A 17,455-nucleotide genomic window follows, 5' to 3' on the forward strand; every position below is an offset into this window, starting at 1 on the left:
ATATTGCTGAATCATATAGTAAGAATGTATTTTATTTTTGTAAGAAACCACCAAACATTTTACATCCTCACCAGCATGAACGAGATTTCCTATTGCTCAACATCCTCACCAGCATTATGCTCAGGATTTTGGTTTCTCTTCTATCATTACTCATCTGGAGTTCAAGTTTCTCTGACGTCTACCAGTTTCTCTGTCCAGCAGTTAATATAAGCAATATAATATCAACCAAAAGTTCAGCTATTTAAAGAAATCTGGTGTCATAACTTTTTTATTATGCCTAACAAGGCTAGGTCTGTTCCAAATTTTCATATCCTCTATCACGGAAAGGGAAATAAGTACAATAGATATGACCTGCTATGTGTCAGGTACTGTGATCATTGGCCTCTATATACTGACTGACTTACTGCTTGGCAAGGGAAAGAGCCTGGGAGTAAATGACATTATCCTCACCTTGTGAGGAAACTAGAGTTCTAAAAACTTGCATAGCCCGTGCACAATAACAAGTTCACCAAAACCCAGCCGCACTTGTATAAAAGACACATTCAGGAAGCTAAACATCTTTTCATCTGAGTATCCATTAAAAAAAACTGCAAACTATGTCTTCCTTTGATTAGATATGATCATTCTATTCTTTGTTGTTTGTCAACCTTTTGAAATTTGAGGCATTGGCACTACCAATCAAAAGGCCTTGGTTTATTAGACTCCCTTACAAATAATGTATTGAGAGGGAAAGATTACAATTAAAACAATGTCCTCAAAATTCCCATAGATTTTAATAATTCATGTATCACTTTGCCTGTCATTAGCATAAATTTTTTTCCTCATGGGTTCTGATTATATTAACAACAAAGGTAGCATAGGCTTACCTATAATTCAACCCACCTAACACATTGTCACTATGACTTTTTCCGTGTTCCCTTAAGTAATACAGAAAGCAAAAGAAACTATAGTACTTAGGAAGCCACTAAAAGTATGTGAATTGCTGTCTCTTACAAAGTGAAACTGTTTTGCAAAGCAGAAAGATCCTGTCATTAACAACTATTACTAAATCCTTGATTTTAGGGAAGAATAAGTTGAATTGCATTGTATTTGAAGCTAAAATGGTATATGAAAATTCTGATTTGCCAAAAAAAAATGCAAGTTTTTTTTTCAATTTTTCATTGATTTTTAAAGAGAAAGGAAGAGAGAGAGAAAGAGAGAGAGAGAGGAACATTGATGAAACAAATAAATCTGCCATAACTCATATCAGCCTACATAGTTAAAAAAAAAAAAAAAGAAAGAAACAGTGGAAACTTTATGATATGTATTACTTACAACTTTCAGAAAAGAGTATAAGTCAATAATTGGGATTGTCCACCTTGTTACTGGCTCATCTTCAGATCAGAAAGCAAGGAGAAGAAAAAACAAGAGGGTGTTTGTATAACTGTTTCCTACCCATTCTCCAACCACCTCAGATGAAAGACATACCGATTGCTACTAACCTCAAAGTCTTAAAAGGTGTCCCTGAATGCAAGACTCCCCAGTGACAAGAACAACTTTCTTGCCAACTACAAGCACACTTCATAGTCACATCACCTGGGAATCTAATCATATCTGATGGTTTTTGAAAGCTTACTAAGTTCCAGATACTCTCCCAGGCTTTACTGCTCTTCCACAATCCTATGAGGGAAGTACAGCAGTCCCCCAATAACACTACTTTGTTATGAAGTTGATGAGATGCCATAGGAAATTAACTCTTTTTTTAAAAAATTAAATTTATTGGTGTGACATTGATTAATAACATGTTTCAGGTGTACAATTCTAAAATACATTATTGTATATTGCATTGTGTGCTCACCTCCCAAAGTCTAGCTCCTTTCGTCACTATATAGTTGACCCCCTTTCCCTCTTCCACCTCCCCCCACCCCTCTTTCCCTCTGGTAACCTTCATGCTATTGTCTATATCTAAGAGTTTGTTTGTTTTGTTCATTTGTTGCTTTCTGTTTTATATCCCATATATGATTCTTGTCCTTTTCCATATGACTTATTTCAATTAGCATGAAACTCTCAAGGTCCATTCATAGGAATTTAACTCTTATTTATATCAATTAGCCTATAGTAACATTGGTTTTCTTGTACATCATTTCACTTAAAGTCACAGAACCTAGCAAAGACTTACTGTACCATTCTTCTCCTCATTTTACAGGGGTGTGGGGATGAGGCTGAGAGAATTTAATCATTTTTCCCATAGTCACTTAATTTTTAAGAAGCAGTGTTAGATACAAGCAGCCTGCAAAGACTGCATCAAAGATCATGCTCTTGTCCTCTCTGTTATGTTGCTCAGGAATAAAACATCAATTACTGGAATCTCTCAGTTCCTTGATCTTAATACCACTCCTTACACTGGTAAGAGACCTTGATTTTCATACTCTGAAGCCCACTCCCTGCCTATGTCTGGTGCAAAAAAGAAAAGACTTTCACATCCGGGCTTTGAGAAAGCTCCGAGTGGTTCTCAGGTTCCACCTCAGCATTGGTTCAGAAAGCCCACCACACCTCAAGAGTGGGTAATGGAAGGAACAAGCCCAGTTTGTGTTACGTGAGAGGGCCCACCCTCAGACCTAAATAGATCTTGGTTACATCAGCCATACCATTGGGGTTGAAAAGAAACCCACACTATCACACCAATGTTTCCAGTTAGGACCTAGAAGGTATGAAATAAATGTTCAGTTTTTTAAAAAAGTTTTTCAAAAAGTGCCTTGGTCTATTATGAAAAGTCAAAAGCCTAGGGGGCCCCTCATTAAATCTTTGCACTCTGGCCCCTCATTAAATCTTTGCACTCCCACCCTATCTTTGCCTCCATTCTCTAACTCCATTCTTCCCACCCCCCTGAGAACCCTCAGGCAGCCCTGACTTTTACACTGTCCACTCTGCCCCTCTGCCACTAAGGTTGTTCAGTGGCTTAAAAATACCCAAGGCCCTCTCTCCTAATATAAACCCTCCTCTTCATCAGCTCCATTCTCCTGTTAGCTTGGAATTAAAAGAAGGAAAAAAAAATAAAAGGTCTCCCATGAAGTAACGCTTTTCTTTCACTAGATATTAAAGAACCACAAGCAGAACATTCTGTACTGAGAGGAAGATTGGATGTCTTCTAAGTCCCTCCCCATTAACAGTTTATTATTAAACAGACGTATACTAAATAGGAAGTGACAAATGCCTTGCTCCTAAAAATCTGCACACCACTGCAGAAGTTGGTTGCTTGCTACATCCCTGGTGAGACTTAAGATAGAGCTGGGATGTGTATACCCTACTACTCAGCTTCCTGTCCCTTGATATATGGCTGGTCTGGGGAGAGGAAAAATCAAGAAGTTTTTGTGGAAACTTAGTCACCTACTTATGGGTGAGGAAATAAAAGAAGTGGGAAAATGAACAGAAAGCCTCTTCAAGACCACTCAACCACTAAATGCGTAACGGAGAGGGGCCAGGAATGGGGTTGCAGTGTGGCCACAAACCTCCTCCCCTGCAGGTGGACACAGTCAAACGTCAGCCACCATTCATCTCCTTTCCTCTATCAGCTTCCTCACCGGAATTGAAGATTTAGTTTGCCTAGTTCCAAAAGAAAATATAATAATGATAATAATAACTCTCTCCTTACGTCATGATCTCCATCCCTTCTAAATCCGACTTCATTTATCTCAAAAGAGAAAAAGAAAAATCTCTAGGCTTCACCTGAGTCAACAGTGGACACTATTCACCATCGAAAACCATAATAGGGCCCTAACCGGTTTGGCTCAGTGGATAGAGCGCCTGCCTGCGGACTCAAGGGTCCCAGGTTCGATTCTGGTCAAGGGCATGTGCCTTGGTTGCGGGCACATCCCCAGTGGGGGGTGTGCAGGAGGCAGCTGATCGATGTTTCTCTCTCATCGATGTTTCTAACTCTCTATCCCTCTTCCTTCTTCTCTGTTAAAAAAATCAATAAAATATATTTTAAAAAAAGAAAACCTTAATAGGAATGTAATCAATGTGCTTGTAAGAAGAAAAGCCATACTACAAAGTAAAGTGAGACGAAAAAATCATTGCTATCACCTGTAACCCCCTGCACCCAGAATTGCCAGCATCTGCACAAATGTCTCTATTTCCTCACCTATTCATGTAACTGGGTAAAGGTAAGTGAACCACCTCTTACTCAATTTCATTGTGTTTTTTGTTCAATTAATCAAAGAAAAGTAGTATATGTGATAGTTTCCCTTCTAAAAATTCTTTCCCTTGCAAATATAAGCTAATTTAATCGACTTGGCACCTGAACACTTACAGAAGTATGCCATCACCAAATGTGCTTTAACAATTGATCAGCTTTTAGAATCAACCCATTTGTATTTGGAATACAACCCCCGTCTGCATTTTAGGAAGGAAGTTTTGTACTGGGAATATCAAATGAGCACAAGCTAGGGGGCAGGGGAGACAGAACTGCGGGTACAGAAATGCCAGCAAAATGTGCCTCAACTTAAAGTCAAGAGACAGCTTTCTCAGGAATCAGCATTTTGGGCTTTCAACACCAACTTATTCTTAAAGGACGAGAGTTTGTCAGTTGGAATAATCTTAGAAAACTGAAATCTACAAGCCAATACTATAAAGTATTGCTCTGTTTTTAAAAAAGGAGCATGCCTAGTCACATTTAAGGCCAAACTTCTACAAACTTTAGCCAAATAATGGATATCAAGGGGCAGGTTTTTATTGACTATTAAAGTCAAGAAAATGTTCCTGCCCAGGATGGTTCTGATTGGCAGATATTTTCTGAGAAAGGACAGCTGAGGCCTGTGGTCATTTTATGTCAATGGCTCAAATGAGTTGGTCTCCTTTTCCCCCTTGTTCCCTCCCCATCATTCTCTCTCCCTTTTTTTGCAATCCCTATGGCTACATCTCAACCTGCTACCCAAAATATGCTCATGGAAGTGGCTTAAAGGGACAGCAATCACCACAAAAGAATGCACACACTTGGATGCATATCATATGCAACTCATTGACTGAATATGCCTATGGTGATTTTTCTCAAAAACACTTGTCAGCTTAAAATTATAAATGACTCGAACTGCTGATATCTGTTTCATTTTGGCTATTAGGGTGGTCAGGATGTCTAATGTAGGAAGGAGAAAATGACAAAATGTCCCAGAAATCAACAGACCCTTGTTTGCCTTTTATTTTAATGATTAAAATTCACCTCTAACTGGAGAGAGAACCAACTGTTTGTTCTATCCCTTGAAATTAAAAAGAAATCAAACATTAAAAAACAACAACAACAACATATTACCCCGGTACAAAGTTAAGTTATAAGCTCTGAGGTAGAACATACTTACTGTGGTTAAGTCATAAAACATGTACAAATTTAGCAACAACTCATCATATTAAATGTCATTACCTTTGACACTGGCATTTTCCAGTATCATTACAGATAGCACTGGTTAAGGATGGCAGAAGTAATCAAATCCATTAAAGTCCAAGTCTCAAACAAAACTGCACTTCTGAAATAGCCTCAACAGCCTGCTCTGTACCCACAATGCTGTCTCTCCTCGCTCCCAGCTCCTAGCTTGTGCTCACTTGATATTCCCAGTACAAAGCTTCCCTCCTAAAATGCAGACAGGGATTGTATTCTAAATACAAATAGGTTAATTCTCAGAGTTGATCAATGGTTAAAGCACATTTGGTGACTGAATAGTTCTGTAAGTGTTCAGGTGCCAAGTCGGTTACATTAGCTTATATTTACAAGGGAAAGAATAGAAGGAAAACTATCACATATAAATTTTTTTTTGTCTTTTCACATTCACTTTTAAGGAACCAAGACAACATTTTAAAAGAAAGTAGTGTGCATCAAAAATTATCAATGGGTAAAGTTAAGTTTCAGTAACAAGTTGGGCAATTAATAATACCTGTAACATGTACTCCTGGAGAAACCTAAGGTAATGTGCTCCAAATTAAGAATGAAAAAGACTAATTAATCTGTTCAACATTGTCCATCTTTAAGAGGAAGCACTAAAAATAAGCCTTAAAAATAACTAGCTCTGGCTCAGTGGCTGAGTGTTGACCTGGGAAGCAGGAGATCATGATTCCATCCCAGGGCATGTGGCCAGGATGTAGGCTCAATCCCCAGTAGGGGGCATGTGGGAGGCAGCTGATCAATGATTCTCTATCATTGATGTTTCCATCTCTCTCTCCCTCTCCCTTCCTCTCAGAAATCAATAAAAAAAAATTTTTTTTAAACTATAAGCCAGCAAATTGATTTTTCTTAATATGTGTTTTTAAAGTGCTATTTCCCTGTGGCTGGCTCCTCCGCCTTATAGTCAAAAGCAACCAAAACAACCAATGTAAGACAACCATGGCTTAAAGGTTATCACAAAGGTGTGAAAAAATGAGTAGTTCATAGATAACCCAGCCAGAAATAGCTGCCCACATTCAAGCATCTCCATCTTTGCTTAGAGAATGCACCACCAAAAACAAAAGAAAGAGATTGAGAGAATGCACCACCCAGCTGTTATCGCAAAACGTCCTTAGGTCCTGGGGGACTTACACTGACTACTGAGGTGGCTACCAGCATTTCAAGCCTGAAAAAAAAGCAAAACCATTCACCAAAATTATTTCCTGGCATTAATTTAAACTATAGGAAGGCATAGTTGCGGTGCCTTTTTTCTCCAAAGGGGAAAATATAAAATAAAAATAAACTGAACACTTTAAATTATTTGGAAACTTCATACCAATCACATTTTCATGTCTTTCCCCCATAAAAATTTTACCAAATATAAAGTAGTTCTACATGAACTAAACCATTAAGAAACAAAACCAAGATTCCAATTTGGGCCTTTTATATAGGCTCTTTATTTTCCATTTCCTTTCTCAGCTGCCTGCCTTCTAATAAGAAAAACTTTTGGCAGGAACATAGAAGGTATCCAGACATTTGGAAGAATGAAACAAGAAGTCTAAATGAACAAGCGCTGGCACTTGGAAATGAAGCAATCTTTTAAAACCAAAAAGCAAACAGAGGCTAAGTTATATAATGCTTTCTGATAAAGAAGTTTACTTTTTTTAAATCAGATACATGCATTTCTCAAGGATCATTAAGGCAATATTCTAAATTAGTGTCTTTCAGATCAAACTGAGACAGTAATCCTATATAATAAAAGGCTAATATGCAAATTGCCCCCTCCACTGGGAGTTCAACCAGGGGGCGGGGCCAGCCAGCCAACCACCCTCAGCCCCTCCCCCTAGCTGGCCCGGCCCAATAAGCCCAAATCCGGGGCAGGCCAGCCGGACCCCACTTATGCACGAATTCATGCACCGGGCCTCTAGTTTCTAAATAAAACCATTAGCATACACATGCCCCACACACAATTCTTTCACAGATTTAAGTTTCATAGTATAATCAATACATGTGCCGTTACTTACTTGCTTCCTTCTGTAATGGGCAAACTGAGAGAGGCCTAGAATAGTTGCAAGAGCACCTCCTCCAGCAAGAATAGTCCCTTTTACTGCCTTCTTAAATGCCATTTCTTAGCCTACAAAAAAAAAAAGAAAAAAGGAAAGGGAAACAAAAAAAAAATTAATTAGGATTTTCATTGCATGAACAGTCCAAATAATAAAGAGACTGTGTATTTATGAAACTATGTTAACCTAGAAAAGAAAATATAAAGTAAGTTACTAACATGCCATTTTGAGTATTTCCGTTCAAAAATAATAAACCAAAAAAAACATAAACACAGGAATTGACTATACAAAAGCTCCTTTCCAACTGGACTTAAAGAAAGAAAAGCAAATTAAAGGACAACCGAAGCTATTTAAACAGTATAAAGTCAAGAGAGCTGTAAAAAGAAATGTCATTGTGTATCTGACAAAACTGCACTGTCCTCACAGATTTGTTCAACCACTAATCCCCTCCACAAGGAGAACTAGGAGAAGTCTTCTGTCACTCAACATGACAATGAACTCCATGCCCGCTTCAGGTTCTTTGTCAAGTGTTTAATTCACATTGTGGTACAACTCCCTGAGTTTTCCCCTTCCTAATGAAGTTCTCAGTAGAGCCCAAAGCCCACACACTTACATTTCTATCCCTAAAAGTCTACACTTTACAGACAAAAAGTCCCAGGAAACCATGCCTTGATCCTTTCACAAGGTGGCGGTTTTAACGCTGCTGTAGCTCCTTTCATTAAAGAAACTTAAAAAAGTTATCTCTAGCCAAAGTTGCCTGACAGCCCTATTTCAAGGGAAAACCCTCCAGACCAAGCACTCTTTTGTGCTCACTGTATATATTTCTAAAGTCTTGCATTGTGTTAACCTTTGAATGTCTTTCTTTTCACCTTTTGTAAAAATATTTCTGCTATTAGACTCATGGAATTTTTTAAAGCTTTTTTAAAGACTTAAATATTCTTTACTTTTCAGAAACCAATAAAATAAAATAAAATAAAATGCATAAAAAAATTCCACCAAAAAAAACAAAAAACAAAACACCTCTTGCCGGTTTTTATTCTTCTAAACAATAAAAGATAACACTGTGTGATCACCTAAGAAGAATTCGAACCTAGAGTCCATAATACCTGCCTGAGATTTATTCACAAAAGGAGCCGGCACACCCACATCTTTCAGGGAAGTCACTACCCTATTTTCCTGAATGGGCGGAGGTCTGACCTGTCTGGACAACACACCTTATACTCTACAGATATTTCTTGCCTCAAGAAAGTACTTGAAATGAAGTCAGTTTTAACCGAGGATAATAAAGAACACTTATCATCTCAATGTAAATTATGACAGCTAAAATGTTTGGGTCCTAAAGCAAAGAACCGCAGTGCAGTTGGTAACTATGATTCCACAGAAAATTTATTTTGGAATACTATAAGTTATCTACTAAAATAAAAGTTGGCATTTCTTAAAACTTTATTTTTACTCTGATCTCATTCCTTCTGACAAACTCCTAAAGTCTAAGACTCATCTTTATTATTAAGATTCTCACCAAAAAACTATTTCACAGGCATACATACGTTCTCTGCTGCTGGAGGCATCTTCTTGACTGTCCCTTCTCTCCATCAACCATCCCCTCTCTCCCAAGTTGTCCACAATAGTTGGTGTATGCTGGCTAGGTGCCTCCATTCATCATTCAGTCAACCATAAACAAAACCTAACGTCCTAGCTTTCTCTGGTAGTAGAAACCACAATTTCGCCAATTTGGAAGGCACCCATTTGTTACAGCTCACCAGCACCATTTCTACTACTGCTGTAAATGCTCACATGAGTGCCGATCGCACAACAGAAACCCTAGCAGCCCAGACAAGATAGCATACGATATCCAGGCTAACTGGGTCCCCCTGACAAGCAGGGTCAGACAATAGAGACCTAGTTTTATTTACCTAAACAATGCATGTATCTGCCCTCCCCATCCAACAGCAGCCTGGTGGTTCCTTGGATGTGTTTTATAGCTGATTGACTTGAGCTCAGTATCCCTGCTTCTGTCTTGTTCATAATGTCATTTATGACCTCAGAAAGGATACCACACATCAACACAGCCAACTGAGGGATGTCATATAATACAGTCAATGAAAATATTTCAGCAAAGGTTATCACTCAGCCAGTTAATTTTGGAGACAATTTTTCCAGTTGTCTAGGTTCCTGTATTCCTTGACCACCTTATTATGCAGCTTAAATTTCAATTTTCTGAAACCAAACCTTGCTAAGGGGCATATTTTCATGGGATTTTTCAATAAGCCACTAATACTAACAAAAAACTGCATTAATACATTATTTTGCAAAGTTAGTAATAATATTGACTATAATCAATAGTTTCTTTTTTCAATAATTTCATAAGATAATCTATACTTAGGGAACCATTATTTCTATTGTGATCAAATTCATCCATAAGATCATCTAGCTAGTTGTAATGAATAAATCACTCTTACAGGTAATTCAAAAACAAAAGCGCACGCATACACACACACACACACACACACACACACACATACACACACACACACACAGCACAGAATCAGTCAGTTTGACCTGGCTCTCCTAAGATGACAATGATGATGACGATGATGACGAGACAATGATGTTGATTAATATTTACCATTTATTATCTGCTAATACAGTAAGTACTATGCTTTTAATTCTTTATATATATCAGCTCACATCAACCTTACAACATCCTAATTTCATAAAAGAGGCAATAGGGGACTTGCCCAAGGCCACTCCCTAGTAAGTGACAAAACCACAACTTAGTCTACTAGTATGTTCTTAAGAAGTGGGTGGTTCTGCCCTGCCTTTGTTCTTAGAGAGACGCCCCATATTTTTCTGTAACTCCCAAGGGAAAAGTCCAATCTCAAAACTCACTCAAAGTGTACAGTCCCTTGACTAAGGCAGTGAAGAGCCCTCTGATAAAATATCTACTGGTAACCTTCTGCCAGATAATGTAAGGACTTCATTTCAATGCTGAAAGAAATGTAAAACCAGATAAATATAAACCACATGCTCTGGACTTCTTATACCCATTTACATTCCATTATAAGAAGAAAAGTTTGCACTTGTTATAAAAAGAAAAGATGTTTCCTTCTAAGTAAAAGCTGCAACCAGTAACTTAGCAGAGGAACAAGAATATCAATAAATTTGTACATTTTGCAACTAAAACTGTGAGAAAACCAAAGGTAGGAAAATCATCCAAAAAAATTAGCTTAGGCCCTCGCCGGGTGCTCAATAGTTAGAATGCCCGGTGACCTGAAGACTAAAGGGTCTCGGATTCAATTCTGGTCAAGGACACATACCTCGGATGCAGGTTCGATTACCTCCCTGGTCCAGAAGCACACAGAAGGCAAGCAATCGATATGTCTCTCACATTGATGTCTCTCTCTATCTCTACCCCTCCCTTCCACTCTCTAAAAATCAATGGAAAAAAATATATATCCTTGGGTGAGGATGAACAACAACAAAAAATTAGCTTAGTCAGCATAGCCTGATGTCCATATTTAATAGCCCATGAATTAAATCACAAATACATTGACTCAGGAGTGACTCCTGCATTTGCACAGACCAGTGCCAGCCCTCTAACTCTTACAAGAAGAACACCAGCCCAACTAAACAAAACCCTAAATGAAAGGGTACTCATTTAAGAATATATGTGGGTGTATCAACTACCCTGAAGAAGATCACAATCAATTTGGAGGATTAAATATCAAAGTCTGTCTCGTAATTCTGTCTTATAACTAACTGTGCTATATTGAGTGCTGTTAATACTCTGATAGACAAAAGACCCTCAATAGCCAAATCAATCTTGAGAAAGAACAAAGCTGGAGATAACACAATTCCTGATTTCAAACTATATTACATAGCTATTGTAATCAAAACAATATGGCACTGGCATAAAAATACACAGAGATCAATGAAACAAAATAAAGAGCTCAAAAAATAATGCACAAATATACTGTTAATTAATTTTTGACACAGGAGTCAAGAATATTCCATTGGGAAAAAGATACTGTCTTCAATAAATTGTGGTAGGAAAACTAGACAACCACATGCAAAATATTGAAACTGGATCACTATCTTGCATCACACACAAAAGTCAACTCAATATGGATTCGATTCCAGTCAAGGGCACGTAAATAAGTTGCACGCTCCTCCCCAGCCCGGACCCTGGTGGGGGCTCATGCAGGAGGCAACTAATGGATGTGTTTCTCTCACATCAATATTTCTCTCTGTCTTTCCCTCTCTCTTCCACTCTCTCTAAAATCAATGGAAAATATCCTCAAGTGAGGATTAACAAAAAAATATTTTTTTAAAGTAAATAAAAATGTGAGAGCTCCCTTTAAACAACAGCAACAAAAAAGACTGAAATATAAGACTGGAAACTATAAAACTCCTAGAAGGAAACAAAGAGTGAGCTTATAATCAACACAGAGGGACCAATGGCAGGCAATGAAATAGTCCCCATGTGAGAGAATGAGAGCCTGACTTAGGACTATTTCAAAAGTTCAGATGGATGCTTTGCAGAAATCTAATGACAGCACCAAATAAGAAACCAGGGCAGGACCTGACAACTGACTACAAAGGAAGCAGGAAGAGACTTAACACCACAAGGGGTTTTACCCTGGTAACTGGGGACTACTCTCAACTTACAATATTAAGCTTTAGAAAGAGAAGTAGGTTTAAGGGAGAAGAGCTTAGTTTGGAATTAAAGAAATTTGAGATCTACAACACTAACTTAGAGAAAACAGTAAAAAAAAAAAAAAATGGACAGGTGGGCCTCAAACTCACAAGAGTAGTCAGAGGTAAAAGCTATGGTTTGAGGAATCTTCTGCCAGAACTACAGCTATGACGACACAATTCATGTACTTGGGCAAACAAAAACTGGGTTTGCCGCTCCTCAAAGTCTGTTAACCCATGCTTCTATATAAACCTGCAATTTACCTGGCTCAACTTAATTCTTAGCTGTTCTTTAGGAGTCCCATTAAAAATACAGTGACTCCACCCTGCTGAGCTGGCTCAGTGGTTCAGCATCAACCTATGAACCAGAAGGTCGTGGTTCAATTCCCAGTCAGGGCACATGCTGGGGGTGTGGGCTCCATCCCCAGTGTGGGGTGTGCAGGAGGCAGCTGGTCAATGATTTTCATCATTGATGTTTCTATCTCTCTCTCCCCCTCCCTTCCTCTCTGAAATAAAAAAAATATATTTAAAAAAAAAAATACAATGATGCCAACAAGAATAACTACTCAGATCCTATTTCAAATAGTCCTTGAATGCTCACCCTTTCTGCCTCCTATTCAGACAGAAGGCTACTCTCCCAGCTAAATCATATATTTGAATGATTTAACCACACATTTTAAACTTAAAAACAAGAAATAAATAACCACCCACTGAAAAATGGCTGAGGGTCCCCTCAGCAACCACCCACCAGCAAATTTATTCCACAACAAGAGCACAATTCCTGGCCCCTGAATTCTTGAAATAGCGTTCACAAACTCCTCTTCCTATCTTACAGCCCTAGCTTCTCTCTTAATTCAATATAAATAAAAATCCATCCATATGGATTTATCACTCTTCCTTGGATATCCACCCAGGGCCTTCACCTTTACAAAAATTCTCCTATCTTTGGGCCTCTGATGTAGAAATAGCAATTTCCTTTCCAATCTTCAGCTCTCCATTAACTTAAGAGAAACTGGGACTTCTCGGGGTTTTGAGTCTTTTGCCAGCATAGATGTAAGCGTATTTCTTCTCATCTTTTACAAGAGTAGTCAGTGTGTGTTTGGGGAAAAGTGAGGGGAGAAGGAGGTATAGCTCAAAGACCATTTTCAGAAGAGTCATTTCAATCATAAGCCTTGCAGTCCTTGGGATCTGTGTTCTCTAGCAAGATATAAAGGATTCCATGCCACTCTGATCACATTCACTGAGGAACCCAGATGAGTGAGGAATTTAAAACATAAAATGAGCCACCGTTGTGGCTCAGTGGTTGAGTGTTGACCTATGTACCAGGAGATCACGGTTCAAATCCTGGTTGGGGCACATGCCTGGGTTGTGGGCTCAATCTCCAGTGGGGGGCATGCAGGAGGCAGCGATCAATGATCCTCTCACATCATTGATGTTTCTATCTCTCTCTCGCTCTCCCTTCCACTCTGAAATCAATAAATAATATTTTTTTTAAATAATTAAATAAAACATAAAATGAAAACACCAGGATGTAATCTAAAAGTATGAAGCCCTTTACATAGCATGTGCAGGTAGGTTCAAAGTAGCAAGAAGCTCTTTATACTTCCATTGTGCAGGCATTGACCTTATAGCTGTGCAGGAAAAATGCCCCCTCATCTACTTTGAGTCATAACACTCTGTCTAACTCACAGAAGGTACAACTGAAAGGGCCAGGCCTCAAGATCACCTGTATACAAAATCAGTGACTTATAGGAGATGGTCATAGGAATCTTACAAAATAAGGGTGCGGGACCTCAACAGAGGAAGTCCTATGCAACCACGGAACTTGCAGCAAGTCCCCAGAAAAATGGAACAAAAGGGAGTGAAGCTCTAAAGTACCTTCCCACCCAGCAGCCTCATTTAAACTATAAAGCCAAGTTTCTGGGTGTTTTGAACTAAACATGTTTCAATAAAGCAAACCCTTTATCATTCCAATGGGTGTGACAGCAAATGTTTTGTACACTTCTCTACAAGAAAGAACATCTTGGTTCAGGCACACCAAGAACATGCTGATAAAGTGCTTAACACAGTATCACAAAGCACACCATGTACTACCTTCTCTTTCCCCAGGGCTGACATTACACTGTCAAAACCGAAAAGGAATTCTTCCCCAATGAAGCAGAGAGGCACATACATCTCACATGGCAGCTTGTGGTCCTGCAGAAATGCACATGCTTTTTGAAAGCTGTCATACATAAATGAACAAAATAGTCAACGTCAGAGGCCCCCAGCCTCTTCTTTGGAAAAAGAAAGAAGTCCTAGTCCATAAACTGAAAACTTAAGTGTCCTTTTTTGGGTTGTTTAAAACATTGTAAGGAAGAATTTAGGCCAAATCTGGATAGGAAATTGACCCAAGGGTTATCCTCAAAAGATTATCCCAATAGAAATAAGTGAATATACTAAGTCACGAGGAAACAGTAGCCACTTTTATCTTTTATTCACCTTTTTCTTGCCTTTCCCTTATTATAAATAAATTATGTAATTAACTAATTAATTTTTAAAGCCATAAACACAACAATAACAATGACAACCTCTCTGAAGCTATTGAGTAAACTATTTTCCTGATAAAACAAGATAAATGAAAGAAGCAAGTAAAAGTCAGCAGAAAAGTTAGAAATACAATGGATCCTCAGATTCTGGATGGCCAAAATTTTGGATTGTGGCTGATTAGGAAGCTACAGCTACATAATCACACATTCCTTGGTTGAGCATCCAAACCCTAGCTTTGTCCTTGCCTTTCACATCCTATCAGAAAGGCAGGCTGCTTTAGGAAAGGCATGTTCTATTTCCAATCAATTTCCCCAGGAAATACCAAGCCCAGAAGGGCCCAACCCAAAGATTGGGGTGGGGTGGGGGGTGAAATATAATCAAAGAAAGAGGATTCCATAAAGACAAAAAAGTAACAAAAATCAGGAAACAAAGAGAAAATGAAAGACGACTAACATTACATGTGTATTAGTTCAGAGCTTCTAGCAAGAAAGTACTGTGGAAAAGCTTCCTCCTAATCTCCCTGAGCACTGTTAGGTCAGTTATATTATTTCAGGGTCAAACACACAGCTACAGATGACTGAGAAGGGGTTAGCCCAAGACCATTCTTCAGGCTCAAAGCAGGGCAGGAGCCTAGAAACTTGACAGAAGGAGGAGTTGGCACAGAAAAGGGTTGAGCTGGTTCCAGGGGTTCAAATCAGTTTAATAAAAGCCACCAAAAAAAAGAGAGCGAGAACAAGGTCAACAACCGTTGAAAATAAGTCAGTTAATACAGGATGTTGAAAAAAGAGATAGAAGAAGATATAAACAAGTAGAAGAATATTCTTTGTTCATGGATTTGCAGAATTAACATCATTAAAATGTCCATACTACCCAAGGCAATCTGTAGATTCAATGTAATCCCTATTAAAATAACAATGGCATATTTCACAACTCTAGAACAAACACTCCAAAAACTTATATGGAATCAAAAAAGACCTCGAATAGCTGCAGCAATCTTGAGAAAGAAGAACAAAGTTGCAGGGATCACAATACCAGATATCAAGTTATACTACAACTAGAGGCCCAGTGCATGAAATTAGTGCACGGGGGGGGGGTGTCCCTCAGCCCAGCCTGCACCCACTCCAACATGGGACTTCTCGAGGGATGACCGACTGCCCGTTTAGGCCCGATCCTACTCGCCTAAACTTGGACATCCCTCTCACAATCCAAGACTGCTGGCGCCCAACTACTCGCCTGCCTTCCTGATTGCCCCTAATCACTTCTGCCTGCCAGCCTGATCACCCCCTAACCACTCCCCTGCCAGCCTGATTGATGCCTAACTGCTCCCCTGCCAGCCTGATTGCCCCTAACTGCCCTCCCCTCCAGGCCTGGGCACCTCTAACTGCCCTCCCCTACAGGCCTGGTCACCCCCAACTGCCCTCCCCTGCAGGCCTGGTCACCCCCAACTGCCCTCCCCTACAGGCCTGGTCACCCCCAACTGCCCTCCCTTGCAGGCCTGGTCCCTCCCAACTGCCCTCCCCTGCTGGCCTGATAGCCCACAACTGCTCTCCTTTGCAGGCCTGGTCCCTCCCAACTGCCCTCCCCTGCTGGCCATCTTGTGGTGGCCATCTTGTGTCCACATGGGGGCAGGATCTTTGACCACATAGGGGCAGCCATCTTGTGTGTTGGAGTGATGGTCAATTTGCATATTACTCTTTTATTATATAGGATGCCACTATAATCAAAACAGCCTAGTACTGGCACAAGAACAGGCATATAGATCAATGGAACAGAACAGAGAACCCAGAAATCGACCCAACTCATTACTCAATTAATATTTGACAAAAGAGGCAAGAGTATACAATGGAGTCAAGACAGTCTCTTCAATAAATGGTGTTGGGAAAATTGGACAGATACATGCAAAAAAATGAAACTAGACCACTAATTTACATCATACACAAGAATAAACTCAAAATGGATAAAAGACCTAAATGTAAGTTGGGAAACCATAAAAATCCTAGAATAAACCATAGGCAGCAAAATCTCAGACATCTCTCGTAGCAATATGTTTACGGATACATCTTCTAGGGCAAAGGAAACTAAGGAGAAAATAAACAAATGGGACTACATCAAAATAAAAAGCTTCTGCACAGCAAAAGAAACCATCAACAAAATGTGTAGGGAGACCACTGTATGGGAAAAAGAAGTGTTTTAGATAACTAAATTTCTATTGGCCTGGATCTTAATTACAGATATCTCTTATTGTTTTTGTTTTGTTTTTGTTAATCCTCATCTGAGGATATTTTTTTCCACTTGTTTTTAGAGAAAGTGGAAGGGAAAGGAAGAGATAGAGAGAGAAAAACATCTGCGTAAGAAAGACACATCAATTAGTTGTCTCCCGCAGGAGCCCTGACTGAGGCGAGGATGGAGCCTGCAACTGAGGCAGGTGACCTTGACCTGAATAGAACCCAGGATCCTTTAGCCCTAGGACCGACACTCTAACCACTAGCCAAAAAAAAAAACAAACCTATTTCTAAATGTAGTCATCCTTCTTTGAAGTCTCAAAAAATCTTAAAGAAACTCAAGATCATTATTCTGAAATCTCTTTTTTTTTTTTTTTTTTTTGAGTAGCACAGATGAAGGTTTGAGAATCTGCCTTCCAAAATACAAAACTTTGAAAAGTTGGATTTTTTAAATTTTCAAATGCTGATGCCAATTGATTTAACTTTCCCTAATTATTTTTATCACTGAATGAAAGGGAAAAGTACCACTTCTTTCAGAGTTCAGTTGCAATTGCATTATA

General features: G+C 39.0%; 1 protein-coding gene across 2 annotated transcripts in view; it reads right to left on the minus strand.

Annotated features, from left to right (window-relative positions):
* GPD2 (glycerol-3-phosphate dehydrogenase 2) overlaps positions 1 to 17,455 on the minus strand; it is a 145,761-nt gene that overhangs the window by 96,936 nt on the left and 31,370 nt on the right. For both annotated transcript variants that reach the window (XM_080668528.1, XM_080668527.1), the window contains exon 2: positions 7,411 to 7,520. In XM_080668528.1, the coding sequence (XP_080524654.1) occupies positions 7,411 to 7,512 (102 nt within the window). In that variant the 5' untranslated portion in view covers positions 7,513 to 7,520. The remainder of the gene's footprint in view (positions 1 to 7,410; positions 7,521 to 17,455) is intronic.

The sequence above is a fragment of the Plecotus auritus genome, assembly GCF_963455305.1.
Source record: "Plecotus auritus genome assembly, chromosome: 5".
In the NCBI taxonomy this organism is placed as follows: domain Eukaryota; kingdom Metazoa; phylum Chordata; class Mammalia; order Chiroptera; family Vespertilionidae; genus Plecotus; species Plecotus auritus.